This window comes from Littorina saxatilis, linkage group LG2, assembly GCF_037325665.1.
Source record: "Littorina saxatilis isolate snail1 linkage group LG2, US_GU_Lsax_2.0, whole genome shotgun sequence".
Lineage (NCBI taxonomy): Eukaryota > Metazoa > Mollusca > Gastropoda > Littorinimorpha > Littorinidae > Littorina > Littorina saxatilis.
In genome coordinates, this window is record NC_090246.1 from 39,458,810 (window position 1) to 39,480,683 (window position 21,874).

The 21,874-nt window shown below is 40.3% G+C and overlaps 1 protein-coding gene across 4 annotated transcripts in view; it reads right to left on the bottom strand.

Moving 5' to 3' along the window:
* Positions 1-21,874, bottom strand: part of LOC138958974 (collagen alpha-1(I) chain-like) — a 124,427-nt gene that overhangs the window by 25,551 nt on the left and 77,002 nt on the right. For 3 of the 4 annotated variants that reach the window (XM_070330321.1, XM_070330324.1, XM_070330323.1), the window contains exons 3-17: positions 18,690-18,755; positions 18,182-18,259; positions 17,236-17,371; positions 12,476-12,618; positions 10,234-10,440; positions 9,388-9,759; positions 7,256-7,318; positions 6,398-6,589; positions 5,782-5,919; positions 4,837-4,953; positions 3,646-3,843; positions 2,871-3,014; positions 2,027-2,155; positions 699-788; positions 111-239 (exon numbers count right to left, since the gene is read on the bottom strand). In XM_070330321.1, coding sequence (XP_070186422.1) covers positions 111-239; positions 699-788; positions 2,027-2,155; positions 2,871-3,014; positions 3,646-3,843; positions 4,837-4,953; positions 5,782-5,919; positions 6,398-6,589; positions 7,256-7,318; positions 9,388-9,759; positions 10,234-10,440; positions 12,476-12,618; positions 17,236-17,371; positions 18,182-18,259; positions 18,690-18,755 — 2,202 coding nt within the window. The remainder of the gene's footprint in view (positions 1-110; positions 240-698; positions 789-2,026; positions 2,156-2,870; positions 3,015-3,645; positions 3,844-4,836; positions 4,954-5,781; positions 5,920-6,397; positions 6,590-7,255; positions 7,319-9,387; positions 9,760-10,233; positions 10,441-12,475; positions 12,619-17,235; positions 17,372-18,181; positions 18,260-18,689; positions 18,756-21,874) is intronic. The other variant, XM_070330322.1, reaches the window with a different exon arrangement.

The following is a 21,874-nucleotide window of genomic DNA, read 5'->3' on the forward strand; positions in this document are numbered from 1 at the left end:
CTGGATTTTCTCTGATAGCTCAGCGCTCAAGGCAGACAACTCTGTATTTAGCAGCTGCTGTGACAAGGGAGACTACTGCATCACCCTATCACTCTCACACATCTTCTCACCCTATCTCCCTTGGGTCCAGGAATGAAAACTCCGCTGCCCTGTCCTGGACCAATGGGTGCTGGTTCACCTTTGTCTCCCTTGATTCCGATCCCTGACTCTCCCTTCCTGCCTCGGAGTCCTTGCCGACCCTGTGGGACCACAAAATGTTGCAAAATACAGACAGACCATTTTATTACCCAAGGTTGGGAATTTTTCATCCTTGTGCCGTGGTTAAAAAGATTTCAACTCAAATCATGCACACGAAAACATATGCCTGTATAAAGAGAGTCTGCAAAATAAATTGAATTACATACTCAAAAACAATCTCATTCTCTCTCACCATCAGTCAGTTACACACACACACACACACACACACACACACACACACACACACACACACACACACACACACACACACACACACACACACACACACAAACATGTGCGCGCACACATACACTCACTCACTCACTCATGCACACACGCATGCATGCATGCACGCACACACAGACACTAACACACACACACACACACTGAGACATACACACACACACACACACACACACACACAAATAAAATGAGGCACACAGAAGTGCACATTAACTCACGGGGAATCCAGGCATGCCCATTTCACCGGCAGGTCCAGGGAAGCCTCGAGGTCCGGGCAGTCCAAACTCGCCCTTGTCTCCTTTGTCACCCTGCACACACAAAGCTACAGGTTACATTCAGGTTCTTTCATCCTAGTCATAGACAGTACAAAAATACTTTGCAATGTGAACCATGCCCTGAAATCTTACTTTTTTCTGAAACATGACTGGCTGTAGGCAGAATAATAGCTTAAAGTTGTACTGTATGTTTCCAACATAATATGCTTGAAATATTCAAATTATAATGGTCTATTAGCTGTTGATAAATTGAATATTATAAGTGCTATAATCCAATGCATCTGGAAAACATCAGGAATTTCACTGACACAGTCGTAGACTCGTACCTGCAATGCAAGCAAGGCCCCTCTTTTTTTTTTACGGAGATCAGACTTCTTTTTTTTTGTCTCATCAGCATTACTATTTCGGAAGGGGTTTTATTGTGATGTCGCCTACTGTAAACTTATAACCCTTTCACTCGCTCTCTCTCTCTTTTTTGATAACTTTCTTTCTCTTCCCTCTGCATGTTTGTTTGGAATTTGTAATACAATATGTTTTTTCAGTTACACGCAAAATGGACATTGGTTTTTATACAATATACTAGACATTCTTTTTCCTTTTACAGTTACTTCTCCTTCTCTCTCTCTTTCTCTCTCCTTCTCTTTCTCACTCTTCCTCTTCCCGCCCTCCCTCTCTATTCCTACCCTCCCCCTCACTATCTCCCCCCCCCACCCCATCCATATCTCCCCCTCTCTCTCTCCCTCAGTCTCCTCTTGCTCACCCTCTCTCTCTCTCCCTCCATGCCCCGCCCCCCTCTCTCTATTCCCCTACTGTCACCTCTCACTCTCTGTCTAAAGTGTACTGCACCGTTAATGGAAAATAGTCGTTCACTCGCAGATTGACATTTGTTTGGCGTTTACAGTTTCTTCTTTTGCTTACTGACACTCTCATACCTACACGCTCATAGCTATACTCACATCCATACTCACACACAAACCAACACATGTATGCGAGGCATCTCTGATGAGAGAGCACTCACCAACAAAGGACACCTTCTGCTGTCCCTTTGTCTATTATCTTGACCAAAATATACCTGTCATGACAGGCCAAGTGCAATGTAATATTGAAAGATAATTTTCGACTGGATTAAAGGATGTACTTCCATCTCAGGTACAGACACACTTTCCTTTTCCACAGAACTTTACCTTCTACACACACACACACACACACACACACACACACACACACACACACACACACACACACACACACACACACACAAACACACAGACCTTATCTCCTTTGACGACCTCAACATTTCCACCGACACCACCGCCAACAGATACGCCAGGGGGTCCGGGTCGACCCTCGGGTCCAGCGGGGCCCAGATCTCCCTTGGTACCCTTGTCACCTTTGTCGCCCTGTAACAGTTCAACATTATGCTTAAAATAACAAACAAACATTCTCTTTAGGTAATACATGTAACCCTTTATGACCAGAAAAAAACCCCGAAAAAAACAACATGAACGTACTCATTGTCGACTTAAAAGACACATATTAGAAAAGAGTTTGAACATTTTGAAAAGGATGATGCATATTCCATTAAATCAAAATCATGACAATAAGCTGTAACATTTTCAAAGCTTCTGGTTTGAGAGTATTTTTAGTGTTTAAATCAGGGCAACTCATAAAACTAATATTTTATATTTTGAACCGTCAAGAAGGAGATGGAGAATGTCTCTGAGATTACTATTCTGGCATAAATCAGTGAAAAGAAAATATTTAGCACAAAATATAGAAGAAAAAATCTGAGTATACAGATCGAGACTGTGCAAACAAAGCCCAAAACTAAGGAGAAATAACACTATACAGTGGAACCCCTCTTTTAGACCCCCCAAATTAAGACCTCCCCCTTTTAAGACCTAAATTGCTTCAACTGATTTTCTGTTCATAACCTCTGTAAATATACCTCCATTTTAAGACTCCCTCCTTCTTAGGACTTGATTTCTTCAGATTAGGAAAAGTCTTAAAAGGGGGGTTCCACTGTAGCAGCAAAGATACATGAGATGAGAAGAAATTAAGAGTAAACAGACAAAGATGCAAACATGCTTAATCCAGGTAAGTGTAAGTACTCACAGTGAAACCAACAAGACCTGGTTCACCAGGTGCGCCAGGTATACCAGGGGCACCAGGTCGCCCCACGTCGCCAGGGAAACCAGGTGTTCCGTTCACACCCATATTTCCCTGGTCGCCCTTGTTTCCCTTGGGTCCAGGCAAGCCCTGGATGATGAAAAAAGAACGTTATGCAGTGATAAGTTTTCAACTGTATTGCTAGCTTCGTCCTAAAGAAAGCTAGGCAAAACATGATTTTCTGCAGCATATTATTTTTCTCTAAAGGAAAGAGGTTTTATGATTCAAAATAAAGCAAGACTTCAAAAACTGTTGCTTCAGATGGCCTACAAATACGATTGATACGTACAGGATGAAAAAGAAACACAAACACACTGCAAGTGAATTACAAAGCAGCTCTACTCACTCCTTTTGGACAACCTTCATGTTACCACAACAGACATGACACATAGACACACAGCCAGACAGACAGACACACACACACAATCACAAGACAAAAACAGCGTTTAACTCGCAGGTTCTTCTTTCTGTCCAAGAGGACCTCACTGTTACCACATACACTCAAACATGTACCCCTCCCGCTTCCCCCCACCCCTGCACACACACACACACACGCACTGACACACACACACACATTGGTTTTTTTTCTAAATTCTAGTCCAACAACCTTGATGTCACATTACACACCATTTCCCCTCTTCCAACACCCCCTCCCAACTGGCAACTCCCCCCCCCCCCCCCCCAAGCAAAGTTACAAACCAGCACTTTAATATATACTCACTGGCTCTCCTTTCTGTCCAACGACCTCGATATCACCAGAGCCATCAGCACCACCTCCAATGACGACCGGGGTGCCAGCGGGGCCTGGGGGACCGGGAGGTCCAGCAGGTCCCTCGTATCCCCTCTCACCCCGCAGACCATCCCTACCAGGCCTTCCGGGTTCACCAGGCTCAGAGGGTACTGACACGCCAGGCACTCCCTGTACAAAAATAAAACACCACACAATGAAAAAGTAAAATAATGGAGAATTACTGAATACAAAAAAATGATTCTAGGTTTTTGGTCATGGATAAAGAACCTAGCAACGGATAAGCTGTAGGAGTCCAAGAGGAGTAATACAGGTGCAATTGTAGGCATGGTAATTTAACTTAATATAAACCCAGAAGTAATAACCGGGCAATTCTATATTTGTCTGAATGGCAAGAATGTTTTGCTAAATCTGATCTAACCCACTTCTGACCTACTTCTGTTTTTGTCTGCATACCAAAAATTGAGTGCTAAACCTGACGCATGTTTCTTTCAGGCGAGATATTCTTGCGGCAAGCCGCTATCGGAGCTGGGAGAAGAGAGTGTGTATGAAACGGTTTGATGGCTAGCTATGCAAGAATTAAACACCATTGGTTGATACTGAAAAGGTCGTCTGCACTGGTCGGTAAACAACAATGGACAGCCAATTGGATTTGCAGCAGTGCGGCCACCATGTTTTCTCACCAAGCAAGCAACCCCAAAGCAACCTAGCATTCGCGGCGAGAATCCTTGCGTCTATCGCGGCGAGAATTGCCAAAGAAACGGTACTTCCTCGCCCCACCCGCGTCACTCGCCAATTCTCACCTGTAAGAAACGGGGGACTGCTCCAAACCCACTTCTATTTTTGTCTGTATGACAAAATTGAGTGCTGAACATACTTTTAACTTGAATTTATCAATTTGTTGTTCTTGGGTTTTTAAATAGATGTCTTAGCTCATTTCTTACCAGAAGCACCTCACTTTTGACTGAAAGTGACAAACCCATTTGTGACCAGCACACAAGTTCATCCAAGTTTTGATTGAAAGACCCTGTCCATTGACTAGTGGATGCAAGCTATATAACTCATGATGGAGATCAAAGTGAAGATGAAGATGATGACGATGATGAAGAGGAGGAGGATGATGATGAGGATGATGACTATGATAATTATGATAATGATTATTACCTGATCTCCTTTGAGACCAGGTAGACCAGGTACTCCGGCAGGTCCCAGTTCACCAGGACGACCTGGTACACCTGCTTCTCCCCGTGCACCTGGTATACCTGGCGACCCGTCAAAACCCTGTCAAACACAGCATAGGTCACAATTAGTGAAGCTCCAAAACAGGTGTATAAGTGTCAAGATTAAGTAAACCGAGTGTCACATACAACCATTTTTAACAAACATAAAGTAATTGATGAGCCCAGCCACAAAATTAGATGATTTTGTTTTGTTTTGTTTTTGTTGCTGCTTCCTTTAGACCAAAACAATGAGATGCAAGAAAATTTGATATCCTATCAAACTTGAACTTTTAGTTTTAAAGTGACCTTAAAAACAGAACATACAGACTTTTTCTGTACATCAATTATGGTGTTAGCATAATGAAGAAGATAAATTATGGCGTTTCTTACACCTTTAATTGAAAAAGTTGTACATGTACTACCACATAAACGCCAATCATCCAGTTAAAAAACTATTTAATAGTCAAAATCTATTAAACAGGCAAGGGAATTGAAAAAAGTTAAAAAGGCTGAACATTTGTAAGTAATATCAAAGTCGACGGCGCGCAGCGCCTAGCCTTACTAGGGGGGTCCGGGGGCATGCTCCTCCAGAAATTTGTTTCTCCAAAGAACCCAAATAGTGCAATTTGGTATCATCTGAGCTCCAAGTTTGCCATTAAATCCAGTTTTCAAAACCATTTTTGCCTCCCCTATTTATTTTTTTGGCGGACACTTTTGCTTTTTCGGCGGAACAAAAAAACCATTTCGGTGGAAATTTGCCTTTCGGCGGACAATTCCCATGCCTGATTAAAATTCAGTTGCAATTGAAATAAAGATCATAGCCGGGAATAGCCCAGGTACCATATCCCAAAACCACAAACATATAGAACCTTTGTTGAGATGAACTCACTCTTTCTCCCTTGAATCCTGGTTCGCCTTGTGGTCCAATGGGTCCGCGTGGTCCAGGTTCTCCTGTCAGTCCTCGCAGACCAGGGATACCGGCCGGGCCTTGAGGACCAGGGGACCCCCGGGGACCGGGAAGACCTGGCTGCTCATCCCAAAAAACAAACATCATGAATAGGTCTTCATTCAAGCACATAAAGTTTTTATATAAGAAGGAATACAAGAAAAACAAAACTAAATATTATCACATCAACCTTAGAAGGTTTTTCAGATACATATTCTACATTATTATACCTGCGTCTAAAGTTGATGAGAGCTACAAGTTTTTGCTATCAAGTTGGATCAATCATTTGTGAAAAGAAGAATTCTGAATGTTGTGAGATGCAGCACTGTTTGACTGTGCTTGTAATTAAAGATCTTTTTATTCAAAATTAGTAAAAATAAAAAAAATATGATAATGAAATACAGAAGAAAAGAAAGAAAATGTACTGAAATACATTAACAATTTATCAAGAATTTGTGTGTGGTAATTGTCTCATTTTCTTTTCCACTACCGGTATTCATTACATGCTTCAAACAGATACACACAACACACACACTTCCCAAATCAACACACCACACACCTCAACCTCGCCATCGTCACCACTACCGAAGAATACTCCGCCAATTCCTCCGGAGCCGGCTGGACCTGGGGGTCCAGGGGGGCCAACGCGACCTGGTGTTCCGTCACGACCTGGTAAGCCGTCTACTCCGTCGCGACCTGGTAAGCCTCTCTCTCCGTCCAGACCCCGTGTGCCTGGCAAACCAGTCTCACCCTGGAGGCAGAAAAACAAGGATTGAACAATACGGGGAGAATTGATTGATTTGAGAGTGCAAATTAAATACCATTAACTTCAATGGAAAAACTGTGATACAAACAAATGTGCTTATAAACCATAGAAATGAATGTACCTGTGATGTACAACTCCTTACAAACATAAGAAATGGTTGTGATTGTGATGAACAAACGTTTCCTTGTTTGATTTAGCTGTCCTTGGTAATAATATATTTGTTAGTTAAGGATCATCTGTTGAGGACCATCTGTTTAGTGTTTAATTGTTGTATGGCAAGTAAAATTTAAGAGTTATTGACCTGCATTCATTTCTTTTGTGTGTGTGTGTGAATTCAAGCGATCATTCTAACAAGTATATACAACAGGTATTTCCTAGCATTAAGTACTGATCACAGCTCCAATTCCATTAATTGATTCTAGTTCATTCTCTGCCATTGCTAGTGTGAAACTGTGTCACTGCACACATACTATGATTACATTATATTTAAAATAAAAATAAAAATGGTCAAACATAATATAAACTGGTGCTTCTGTCCACTTGCAGATTTCACTCCAAGAATTATCTAATCAGATTTTAAGCGATAAAGTACAGGCAATAAACAGATAAAGAAATCTCTGTGAATGGGTATAGTACTGTCTGCATACTCACGCTCTCCCCCTTGAGTCCCTCAATTCCTGGTCGGCCGTCTTCACCAGGTGTTCCTGCCACTCCCTGTAAAACACAAACTTCAGTCAACACACAGGTAGATCACACTGCAGGTATAGATCTAAACTCAGCAAAACTATTCTTGCACCAGTTTTCTTAAAGAGTGCCAGACAGTCAAGTTGAGTGCCTTTAATGGAATAGAAAGATTGAATGAAATATGACACAGGAATTATTGTTTTAGTTGGGGTGCAATAATTGTTTTTGCAGAGTTTATGTCTATCTTCTACAGCTAGTCCCTGTGTGTTAGTTGTTTTTGTGTGTGTGTGTGAATTTTTTTTCTTTTTTTTTTCTTCTGTGTACGGAAGTGCAAGATCAAATGATGAATAGAGGTAGATAGGTGCTGTAAATTACAGTCGGTGAATATAGCTATGTGGAATCAGTCTTCCTGCAGCTGATGAAGAGAACCAAAAGAGTTGAATGAACAAGCAATCTAATAATTGTTCAATTTGAAGTCCCTCTCTTTCTTATTTCTATTTCCTTGTGTACATGCTGTAAAAATGTATGTGTACCGGTAAATTGACTCTGCAGTGAAGCATTTTTTATTTATGTTTTACAATTTTTACAAGGAAATAATGCAAGACCTATGTGTCCAAATACACTGGTATATCTACAGAAACTACATGTTATATCATAAAGAATGGTGGGGAAAAAACATTCACAGGTACGTAGTGGAAACAAGCAAGAAAACTGCAGAAAAGCTAGAAATATCATAATGTAGCATATAAAGGCTGTTCTCCTGAAACAAATAAGGGCATGTATTTCTTGTATCCCTGTACAATGTACTTAAACAATGAAGAACATGGTAGTATGTATTTATTTACTCTTTTTTTGAAACGGAACAACATGCCACCGCGAAGCATATGTAATAGGAACAGCGAGCACAAAATGTTCTCCATGCAAACCAACATGAAAGTATAAAAGGACCCTGTTTCTCAGTGAATAATTTTTTTTTTAAAGTGCGGTTCAAGGAAAACATATAAGTAATTTACTTTCTAAATTGCTAACAGGGAACGCAACTCAAGGAGCGGCAACTGAATTATAAGCATTTCACTTGAAGCAAACAGGTGAAGACAGAAATAGAATACAAAATCCACCACAGCAATCAAGTCATCAATGTGTCGCTCACACTTTCACTTCATCTTGGAGAGACACTGACAAAGAGACAGAGACAGAGACAGACAGAGAGAGACACAGATATACATACACACAAACAAACAGACAGACAAAGAGACACTGTTTAAAAAGGGAAACTTCTAACAGGTTGACGAGGATGCTAATCAAAATCCAGAGAAGAAAACAGCTCACATTTGAACAAGTACAAAAGTGGGCAACAATAAAAATTAAAATAAAACACAAAGGCAGACGAGAATAAAGACATGACTGTTTTCGCTGTAGATATTATTGTCTTTTTCCTAACAATTATAGCAACATTCACCATGTATCTGTGCACAGTTTGAAAACAACACACACTTGCACAAAATTAAACTAGCAAAGCAGTCCTTCCAATCCAGTACTGATCCAACATATAATTCTGTGGAATTAAATTTACCTTTTTCATGACTGCTGCATTGATACAAACACAGTGGAAACAGAACATGAAAATAACAAAGATTGTACTAATTTCTTTTTAATAAACACTGATTTCATAGGTTTCCTTTACAGCTTCAGGAACAGAATACAAAATTGATCCCAGAAAAAAATAACATTAATAAGTCTCCTTATTCAGAGTACCTACACATTAACATGGTGGCAAATTTACGGAAGCTGGAAACCCAAAGGAGGTTACATTCAGCCACCACCACTTAGTTAAACTGTACAAGAAAACTATTCCGAAATATGAACATGTTTTGGCAAACTCTGGTTAATCTGTAGTAGCTGCAACACATCTTCTTTCAGGCTTTAATGTTTGCAATCTTTCCATTTCTGTTGGTGTTTTTTTTATCATCATGTTTTGGCATAATTTGTACTCATTGTAAGAGCTCTTTTCAGGCTAAACGCAGTTGGTTTGGGCTTAATTTTTTGACGTTAGCAGTCTCTCCATTTCCTTCACTGTAAAGTAAAAAGGTTTGACTCACCGGCATACCGGATGCTCCGGGTGCTCCAGGCAAACCGTCCCGCCCAGCAGGTCCCTGTGGACCCACCACGGGGGTTCCATCATCACCGCTACCACCGGGCGTTCCTGGTGTTCCGGGCAGCCCAGGCTCACCGGGGGGTCCCATCAATCCGCGTGGGCCTACCGGACCCATCGGCCCAATAGGGCCTTGGGGTCCAGGGGGGCCTGGGTCCCCTTGGTCCCCTTTGGGTCCGGGCAGGCCCGAGACCATTTCCCCGTCGCCAGAGCCCGACTCTAAAACCAGGCCCGGTGAGCCGGGGGGCCCAGGTGGGCCTGGCGAGCCTGGCTGGCCTGGGACGCCCGGAATACCTGGAGGACCCACTACTGCGTCACCCTGCAAGTCAAACATACAGGTGTTGAAAGTACAGGTAAGTTTGACATAATGCTTGGTTTGTAATGACAGCATTGCCCTGCAAAGACACAGGTATTGAAAGTACAGGTAAGTTTGACGTATGCATGGTTGGTTTGTAATATAGCTGCAGACACATGAAGGCATTGCCCGGCAAAGACACAGGTATTGTAAGTACATGTACTGGTTGTTTAATGACAGGTATTTTGTGGAGAAGTATGGCGATTACAATTGTGATGATTTACAAATGCGCTGATTACTGACAAAAATTCAAAGGGTACCAAATAGTTTGTGATTAATCCTTTAACTACAGTAAATGACAATCTTAATCATTGAAATGGTGAAATAAATATTCTATTTATAAAACAGGCAAGAAAGACTTTTGCAATGGTTTGCTCAAAATGGTACAGAAAACATTTGTACCTCTCATTTTACAAGATGTGGAACACCAATCATTACCTTCAATCCATGACGACCAGCTTCTCCAGGTGGACCCCTCTCTCCGGGTGGTCCGGGGATTCCTGGCAGACCGATTCCTGTCTCTCCCTGCTCTCCTTTGACTCCTTTGGGTCCCTGCTCCATCTCCGGAATGAAGTCCAGCGATCCTGGCAGACCAGGAGTGCCCGGTTCACCTGGAGGGCCGCGTACGGTCAACCCTGGCTGGCCCTGTTGTAAACCAGAGTGCAAGGGTTATTTGTGACAACTAATGTATACAGTGGAACCCATCTTTTAAGAAGACCTCCAACAATTTGAGAAAATCAGGTTTTAAATAGTCGCGTAAGGCGAAATAACAACATTTAGTCACGCTGTCGAACTCACATAATGAAACTGAACGCACTGCTTTTCTCACCAAGACCACATACTCGTAGTTTCGTCAGTCCACAGCTCGTGGCAAAGGCAGTGAAATCGACAAGCCATGCAGAATAGTGCGGTAGTGGTCGCGCTGAGCAGGATAACACGCTTTTCTGTATGTCTATTCTTTATAGCTTACTGACTTTGTTTTTAATCCAAACATATCATATCTATATGTTTTTGGAATCAGAGACCGACAAGGAATAAGATGAAATTGTTTTTAAATCGATTTCGGAAAATTATTTTTAATCATAATTTTCATATTTTTAATTTTCAGAGCTTGTTTGTAATCCAAATATAACATATGTATATGTTTTTGGAATCAGAAAATGACGAAGAATAAGATGAAATTATTTTTGGATCGTTTAATAAAAAAATAATTTTAATTACAATTGTCAGATTTTTAATGACCAAACTCATTCATTAGTTTTTAAGCCACCAAGCTTAAAATTACCAAAGTCCGGCCTTCATCGAAGATTGCTTTGCCAAACTTTCAATCAATTTGATTGAAAAATGAGGGTGTGACAGTGCCGCCTCAACTTTTACAAAAAGCCGGATATGACGTCATCAAAGGTATATTTCAAAAAAAATGAAAACAACGTCAACGTCCGGGTATATCATTCCCAGGAACTCTCATGTTAAATTTCATAAAGATCGGTCCATTAGTTTAGTCTGAATCGCTCTACACACACACACGCACAGACAGACAGACAGACAGACAGACACAACCACACACATACACCACGACCCTCGTCTCGATTCCCCCTCTATGTTAAAACATTTAGTCAAAACTTGACAAATGTAAAAAGGAGGGTGTCTTAAAATCTGAGTAAATTTACAGAGGCTATGTATGAACAAATAAAATGAGAAAATGTGGGTCTTAAAAGGGAGTCTTCAATCGGAAGGTCTTAAAAAAGGCCGGGAAGGGGGCAGGGGGGGGGGGGGGGGGTGGGTGGGTGGTGGTGTCATCGCCACCCAAACTGGACTAACTGTGTATCTGAATTAATTGCCAATGCAAAGAAGAAGACTGCAACGACAAAAGCAATCAAATCAACTTTTTATAGCCGCCTTTATGCAAAGCATAAATAGGCTATTTAGGATTCGCTCTGGTTGTTTGTATCTTGAAGAGTTTGGACTGTATCTCTGGTACTCTGGGGTCAATTGAGCTCAAATTTGGTGAGTAGCTTGGAATTGTAGCTTTACACGCTTTTGGCACCCGGCCAGGAAAAAAAATACCTGTAAAGCGGCTCGCATGAGGACACGCGTTTCAACCTAACACTTAATGTCAAAGTAATGTGCTAAGTGAGACCTAAAACCTTTATACATGAAGCATGGAAGCTTTTACAAAGCATGGGCGTGAACACTAGTCAGATAACATATTTTTTAATTAGTTTCAGTTGTTGTCAAAGACGTTTTCAACTTAATGTGAACGTGTACGTCATCGTGCACGTCTGGGGTTGAAACATCATCCCGCGGCGGTGTGAATGTGTGCAAGGGTTTTTATATACTCTAAGAGAGGCTAGATTTCGACGAGCTCACGATAGCTGAATCGTTTAGGGCGCTCATGTGGGAAGGCGTAGGTGCTGGGTTCGAAAATCCGCATGGTCAGAACATTTTTTAGTTTATTATTTTTGACACAGGGTTCCACTGCCCTATGCAGCTATTCTGTGAGCAGTAAGAAACAAAACAATAAAGAAAACAGAAGGACCGTCAAACAAACTGACAGACAGACAGACAGACAGACAGACAGTCAAACGGACAGACAGACAGACAGTCAAACAGACAGACAGTCAAACGGACAGACAGACAGACAGACAGACAGACAGACAGACAGACAAATTCAACTCACAGGATCACCAGGATCTCCCTTGTCGCCCTTATCACCGTCTTTGCCTGGTGTTCCAGGTAATCCATTCAGACCCGATTCTCCCGGTTCACCATTGAGACCTGGCAAGCCTGGGTCGCCCGTTTCACCTGTGTCACCCATGTCACCTGCACAACCACAGCACTTCATGCATGGCATCAGCACAACTTGTACAATTTGCAAAAAACGACAGTATCATTGCAACTTACAACATAAACAACACAAAATGCATGAATGCATTCAAATTTGAGCAATTAAATTATGGATGATCAATAATTATGTAGTACAGAGTTTTCGTTTGGCGCAGCCGCAGGCCGTCCGCGAAATTCCCAAACTTATTTCACATCACCCAAAATCAGCTGCTATTTTATTTTTTGTATTTTGTTAAGTCAGTGATGGTGATGGTAATGGTAAGGACTGCTTATAATGCTAAAAACTACCATAAATCGCCAAAAATTGTGCGGACATTGATTTTGACAAATTTGCTGAAGAAGCTAAATCCCAGCAACATCCCTATCAGTTCTAAAGGTGCCATCCTTGGATATTCTACAGTAATCCTTTCAAAATAAAGATCAAAGATTATGTTTTAATTACTTTCCTGATCTGTTATATATATATATATATATATGCATTATCTGTTCTCTGAAACTAAGATTTGAGAAAGTTAATCACTGGCACATTATTGAATGGCTTATTGCAGTTTCGAGAAAAAGAAAAAAAAAATTGTTAAAATGTTAAACAATATGTTAATTTGTTAAAAAGAATGTTTTTTGTAACATGCATATCGCAATGCAATTTTCTAACAAATCGTTGTATACCTACAGCAAAGAGAGCATTTAGTATACATAGGGCATACTCTTAAATAAATAATGTATGTACATTTGTAAGCCCTTTTGATCATTTTGGAAACACAGAAAAATATCACAATTCATGCTTGCAGTTTAAAGCTTGCTACCAAGGATATATATATATATATGGGTCCTTCCACAAAGCTGTGTACCACAAGAGGGTTATGACTTTAGAGTAAGATTTCGGAATGTTTTTCTTGCTTCTCGAATAATATAAGGATATCAACAGACTGCAAATTGACCAAAGAGATAACGATAAGAAAATCAAGAAGATTGCTATGTTGGTTTAGTGTTTTATATGAAAGCAAACACAGAAAATGACGTCAAAATGGCGTTTTTTTTGTGACATTGCTTACATCTTGTTTTTAAGTATCCGTGTGGCTGCCAATAAAATGCGACCATGAACCCCCCGATATACATCTTCGTTGTCTTTTGTGCTAGTGTTACATATGCACTTAGCTGTTTTCCTCTACATATGTTTACAGTGTGCATTTGGATCGTTAAGAAATAACGGTTGCCTACGTAACATTTGGTTTCCAAAACCAACCGCGAACTACGTGAACATGTCTATAACTTCTGCACGCACGAATATGCGACTGTGTGTATTATCAGGCACAACTGATGTGTAGTGAACGTGTTAAAATGTGCGCCGTGTCAATTTGATCCGATTTGAATGTGATTTTGCCTTTCGCGTGTCCCCACTAAGCTTCGTTTCTATTTGTTCTGGTTAAGCTGGATCGTTAAAAATGATATTTGTCACTTATCAACGCATCAAACTTGGTGTTTCTTTCGCATGTAATGTTCTTCAACATCGCTGAAAGGTTTTTCCATGAAAAAAAATCCATTCATTTTTGGAACGCAGCAGACGTGAAGCGTTTTATGAGTCGTTTCCAACGAGGGACGAATGTTACGTAGGCAACCTTTTGCGACTCTTCGCTCTTAAAGTTAATATTTTTTTAAAAGTTCGACATTTCAATGTTTTATTTTGTGATAGACGTGCTCGGTGTGTCTTTGTCAAGTCTTAGGCTATTCTTTGTAGTCTAGTCCTGTTCAAGTTGTAAGAGTTTAGGTAAAAAACCGTTGAATTTTCATCAAAATTGGAACAAACTCGACTATATTTTCTTTCGAAAAACGATAAATCGAAGAAAATCAGATTAAATGCTGTTGCGAAATAGAGAGAAAGAAATTCTGCGTTTGTGAAGCTGATTTCCTTGTTAGTGGGGATACAAAAAAGAGCAGTTCCTTCAAACTGCCTGGTGATACTTAGCTTATATATCCAGAAAGACTTGACTGGGCGAACCAAGCAGCCAAATTTAGCATCGGATATCAAATTATTTTCACTAGCTTACAGCATTTACCCTCCCCAATTCCTTAAAGAGCATTCTTTGTTAGAAATTGTGCGATTGTTCTTGCCAATCACACTTAGATTTATGGTATAGGATGAATAATGTCTCTGACAGAACCACTAAGAACGGATTGAATTATCGATCAAATATAACAAGAAGGCGCAATTGGTCAACTAGCTCTAAACAGTTGCCCATGTTGTTTATAATCTTTGCCATGTAGCTTTGAAATTAGCAGTTCATTGTTTTGGACATATACGCTGTGAAAACCCATACATTACATTGACTTTTTCGAAGCATGATCACAAAAAAATGGTCACAAAAATGAAGCGAATTAGCAGAAAAATAAAGTTTTTGAGGTAAAAATAATTGTGTCTGTTGGGTGGATAGTTTGTGTATTGTTCTGTTTCTGAGTTATTCCATTATTCAGATATAACACAATACAATACCAACGAACACTGTGTGTCCGACGTATCTCGAAGACACAGCAAATCATTAATAATCAAAATCGTTTAGTGTCTTGATCTGCCTTGTGTTAAAAACAACGCACCTAAATCTAACCGAATTTCGAGTCGCATCAATGACGGCGTCACCAAAACCAAAAGAATTCCATTCATAACAGTCATTCACAAGCCGGTTGATGACGCCAAGTCACGGACCAATCGAATCGTCACAGCACATGCTGACGTCAAGTGCGACGCGGCGCGAACATTTGCGATTTGTCGGCTGCTCCGTCATCCTGCTCAAGAGGAGAAACCGCAACAGTGTACATCTTGTTGCTACATGTTGACTCAATGTTATTTATTGACTCACACGAATGGATTTGTTTGTTACTTCACACAGACGATGTTTGTTTGTTGGTTGACACAACCAAAAAATACGTTTTTGTTACCTATAACTAGTTCAATTTGTTTTTCCTGACTGCATTTTGTTCGGAATAAGCTCTAAATGTGAAGCAAATAAAACTTGTTACTATATACTATGGCTTTTTGTTATCTGTTTTGTGTGTTTGGATCCCATGTTACGTTAAACATGTGTGATGTTACAGAACTTTCTGACCACCCCTCGTATCCAAAAAGCATAAACGTATCTTTTGTTTGGCATGGCAACGTTACATATATGTCTATATCTTTTACATAAACCGTAAAAACAACCTATTCAGACACTTTCAATTTTCACGAAGCATGTCACGCTTTTGGTACACAGCTTTGTGGAAGGACCCATATATATATAAATTACTAAAATTTCAGATTTGAAAACAAAACCAAAAACCAAACGCCACTGAAAGCTTGCTACGCTACCAGTTAAGGTTAAACAAAACCACAAACTTGTTACCTAGTGAAGGTCAAAAATGTTTGAGACAAAAAAGTGAAGAAAAATATGTAAGAAAACAAACAAAAAAAGAAGAAAATATGATTTTTTCAAATGAAAAGTAACTTTACACCAATAACTACATCAATATGTTTTTTTCTGATCTCTATAGAGGTCTTGCAACAAGGCAAAGCTCTTTCATGATAATAATATGCTTTCATGCCAAATATTGTTCAACCCCTCAGCAATGGGCTAAGTACAACAGATCTACATCATGCCAGCATAACTAAAAACCCAAAAGCTTCATACTACATCTCTGTCACACAAACAAATCAGTAGTGAAATAATAAATAAATGAATGAATAGATAAATAAATAAATTTGTGAACAAATTCATCAATAATAATAGATCAATCGATCAAAAAATAAATAGATAAACAAATAAATAGATAAACAAATAAATAATTATACTAGTACTGTAGTAGTACTGGTCACCAGAGCTACAAACCTGAAAGCTTACTATATCTATCCCACATCTACAAAGAACACAGATAAAAATAAATGGAAAAATAAATTATTAATTGATAAATCAATAAATAAATAAATAGAAAAATAAATAAATCAATAAATAAATAAATAAATAAAAAACCTAAAAAATGTATTGCTAGAAATATAAACATACATAAATAAATAAAATAAGGATATATAAACTTAACGCCAGTAAATCATGGCATCATCATGCATTCTATTTTTGAAGCTGTAGCGCAGTTGTGGAGTCTAGACAAGATGCCTTCAAAATATAGTCCTGATACATTTTGAACACATCTCCTCTACTACAAATAGCTTCGTGGTCCATTTCCGTTGTTAGAGTTAGTTTTCACAGTTTTTAATCAGAAATTAGTGTTAGTTATCACAATTTTGAATCAGATATTAGTGTTTGTTATCACAATTTTGAAAAAAAAATGTTGTAAGAAAGGTAAGTCCTTAGAAAACTGTGTTTTAGAGTTTGTTTTAGTAACGAGCTAGTAGAAGTTACGAAAAAGAACTTGACAAAATATTGTGAGTGTTAAAATTTTTTTTGTTAAAAACGTAATTTTAGAGCAAATTATTAATGTGTAGTGTTTTTTTTCTACTTTCCAGTTAAATCAATTGAGTTCTAAACGAGATGTTAGTGACACAAAAAAAAAACAACAAGGGAATTGCCAACAGTTCCCACGCCTGATCTTGTGAAAAAACAATGATACCTTTTGGTCCACGAAGCAGTTCGATATCTGGGGGAGGGGGGGTAATGGGGGGTGGATGCGTCATGCCGGGCAGCCCCTGTTCACCCCTATCGCCCTTTTCTCCCTTCTCACCAGTAATTACTTCACCGGGACGTTCCTGCAGCAAAGTCATATGTGTCAATCAAACAAATACACAATTCAGCAAGTGATGCACTCTGCAGTGACAGTCAAATTTAAGTGGAACAAAAAACCAAGTAAAACTAAAAGCATGCAAAATCAATAACAGTAAAGATAAACAATACAAAAAACAAACAAAAACAAAATCAAACAAAAATAGCAAGCTTAAAACAATTTTTTAAAAAGAAAGGAAAAACAAGAGGCGAAGCCTTCAAGGCTCACGTAAGAAATCGACAAACAGTAACACAAACTCAATCACTCCGTCACACATACACACACACACACAGTAAGCATAGGTGACACTGTGCAAGAAAGCGAGACACTAGATCTAGATCTGTCTGTCTGCATGTAGCCTACTTACAGACACGACTGCCAACTAGTCTCGGCCCGCTCAAAATAACAATGACCGAGACATTCCTTCGCGTGACGTCTAACCCTCTTACGCCATAATGTGACGTCTTCAAATGACGAAATGTTAAAGTTTCTACCACAGACATACACACGCACGCACATACGCACGCACAGACAGACAAAGTTACGATCACATAGGCTACACTTCGTGAGCCAACAACATCTTGACTTGTGTTCAAATACTGTATTATTTGTTCCTTTTCTTGTTTTTAAAAATAAAATCTGACGCTTCTAAACTGCAAAAGAGTTGTATACACACTTCAGTCATATATAAAAAAAAATCAACCTAAAAAAACCTACCTCATAAAAAAGACAGACAAATAGACAATAAAATGAGTGCATGGACACACATACACACAAACAGGCTGACTGTTCTCACCCTTGGGAATGGAGTGAGTGTGGGAATGGTTGGCTGTTCTATAACAACGCTGCCTGAACCTGATCCACTCATTTCTGGCTGTAAACAACACAATTATTCATCATCATTAAAAAATCACATTTCACAATTTCTCTTTGAATCTGTCAATGTGGATTTTGACTACTTGTCTGCATCTTCCCACTGATCTGCCGCCACCAAGAACCAAAACTCCCTGGGCAAGAAATCAACACAACAACAGTGGTTAATTCCCTTGCACTGGTCTCAAGCGTTTTCCGAAAATGATAAAAACGTTGTCTTCTTCTTCTTCATCTGCGTTCGATGTTGATGAGAAAACGTTGTCAAATTTTAGAATTCTTTTTAAGCCAAAGAAATGTCTTCCCTTTGGTCTCCTATTCGTGTTTTTCTTCATTTTGGTTTAGTATTTCCTTGAAAATGTTAACTTTTTAAAGCTTGTAACTCTTATTTATTATCAAGAAATGAATTACTAAGGGGGAAAAAGAATACTCACAAAATCACATTCCTCGTCTTCTGCATCATTTGGATTTGAGGATATTTTTAATTCTTGTACACCACCCTGAAACAAAAAGAAAATGCCTTTAAACATTGGAGAAAAAAAAACCCACCACGAACACAAAAAGTGATATAATACACACATTGACACAGACATGGACACATGCATACCCTTTTATCCAAGCATACATGGCCGGGTTTAAATTCACACATTAACCTGAAGTCCAGTATTGAAGTCGGCCCGGACACTGGCTGACGCCCAAATGATATTCTACAAAAGACAGGGCTTGGCCGCCAACCACGGGACACTTGGGACTATACAACACTCAAGAGTAGCCAACATCTGCACAATCAATATGCTGACGAAGTGCCATTCATTTAACAAACTGCAAGATCGGCTTGGACTAGGGGCAATGTATTTAAATCTTAGCAGCTTGCATGGAACAAGCTGAAATCTTAGAAATAACTATTGTGAGCCAATTCAAGAAAGACCTGCATGTACGTTCATCGATTGTCTAATAGATGTAGGCCTACACGGAGTTACCGCCACCTGCTGTTCCGTCCGACACCTCTTTGGCTGCTTATAAGACAACCAAAATATGTCACTCTTCTTTTATCCACAAGCTGATATGTTGGACACAAGGCACACCTATTTGGCAGTTGTGTTGAAGAGAGAGAGAGAGAGAGAGAGAGAGAGAGAGAGAGAGGCAGGTATACAGACAGACAGAGAGAAAGAGAGTGAGAGAGAGAGAGAGAGAAAGAGGGGGGGGGGGGGGGAGCATATAGCCTAAATATATGGTTCCAGCGAGAATGTTTGGCCCTCCGCACACTGACGCAATGGCAAGTCGTCAACCACATTGGGAGAACTGAGAAAGAGGTACAGGCACCTGAATCACATGCATTGCTCTTCCGTTCTCTCTCTCTCTCTCTCTCTCTCTCTCTCTCTCTCTCTCTCTCTCTCTCGCTCGCTCGCTCTCTCCCTCCCCCCCTCTCGCTCTCTCCCCCCCTCTCTCTCTCTCTCTCTCTCTCTCTCTCTCTCTCTCTCTCTCTCTCTCTCTCTTCACATAATCATGTGAATCTTACAGTTCTGTCTAATGTATACTATATTAATATTACTATATAATTATTTATATTCACGTCATATTACATATTCATAGCATATAGTATTCATATTGTTTTACTTCGTATATTAGATTTTGTGTTTCGTGTGGCCGTGGTGCTTATGCTTATTTACTGTACATTTACATGTTATGCCTATATGAATTCATTATATTATGTTGTTTATATGCGTGCGGATGTGTTAGTGTGAATGTAAAGGGCACGTTGTAAGATTAGGCCCTTGGCTTAAAATGTTTACCCTTTATGTCAATAAAATGTTCTAAGTCTAAGTCTCTTTTATGGGCGAGGGCTGTATGCATGACGGCCTAAATCCACCACATGGTCCATTCCTTAACGTGGTGTGGTGGTTTGCGTGTCTCGGTGACCCTAAGAGCTATGCCAGCGGGAGTGTAAACTCCTGGCAGGGCTTCCCAAGCTGGACAGGTCGAAGGGTAGAGGCCAGACTAATATGGACCAACCTTGTGCTCACAGGGCAGGTCCTCGGGTCATGAGCTAAGGGTGATGTAACCCTGACAGAAACCTCGAGTGCTGAAGACGTATTTGTTGGGCCGCACGGCGCACTCCAACCAAAGAGTGTAGAGCCCTACGGAAATCCGTAGGGCTACACTCTTTGTTCCAACAAACCACAACACTACGCATCAACTGCCATTATGACACTTGGAGACTGCCTAAATGACGGAGAAAAACGACCACACACGTATAATGGGGTGGACGGAGGAGGACAACGTTTATCATTTGAAATAATAGACCTCAAGGTAAGGATAACACCATGCACTAAACGAACAACACTTGCTTTCGTCATGGACTTCACACACATGTCGAGTGGGACAGACAAGAGTTCACTGGCACAAACCGTCGAATCACTTGATGCAACATGAAACTCTGAAAACCCATGACTCGACTGTCGGTTCACATTTCTCTTCAATTCTTGTTCCTGCCTCTCCTTGCCTCGCCAACCGACAGAAGCCGGTGGCCCAAGCCACAAGTACAATGCAGTCTACATCATGCTGTCTGTATGAAAACAGAGTACACAACAAGTCAATCTTCTCTCAAGTTCTAGCAAGTTATCTCCTGGACAGTTCTGCCAAAAATCGCACACGCTAAGATGTACATAGAAACGGGTGGGATCAAAGCCACCAATCAGAAGTTCCCTAACAAGACTGACATCGCATCTCATTGGTCAAGGCAAGTAAAGAAATCACAATCTGACAAACACGGCTGAACAAAAAAACATGAAAGAAGAAAACGACATTCTAACACCCTCTTAACGAGGCTTTGATCGGAGCGCATCAATCATCAACACAAGAACATCCTCCGGGAGGCTTCACCCGGCTCGGTCATAAAAGTTGCGTAACGGACCACTTGCTTGCCCGATCGAGGTACCCGTCTCTCTGTAGGAGGGGCGGCTTTAGCGTAAAAGGATCAAAGACTAGCTCTAGTGGCTGGACACTGATAGATAAGCGCGTCTACGATGTCTGGACAAGTGCATCTCAAAATGTAACTGAGAACAGATAATGACATTAGACAAAACAAAAAAGTGATAGACAAAACTTACACAAGACACAAATGACAACAACAACAACAAAATACCATTATGGTGATTTAGTAGCCAGTCTTGCACTTGGCTACACACGTAAAAGGCTACTTGTGCACACACAAAAACGTGTACCTGGGAGCTGCAGCCCACGATCGTTGAAGAAAAAGAAGAATTCGTGAAAAATCCCGTGGACATAGACTTTCTTTCATGCGCCTGTGCTTTGAACTGACACGATGGTTGCGAAGGCAAACACTCGTGCCCCCTTACCCACCCCCCACCCCCTCTAGCTCACACACCTTGGTTAGCTTCACTAACACCTCTATAAGTATTAACACCAGTCCTGTACGCCAGACATGCGCTCGGGACCGCCTCAATGTGTGTGTCCGTGGTGTGTGTGTGTATGTACCATAAGTAGGTACGGTGTTGACAGGGACAGAAAAGGTGTCAAGTCGTGTGCGTGAGAATGGCACAGTTTGTGGGCTGACACATAAACGATATTATTTTGCAAATACAAACATTTTATGACT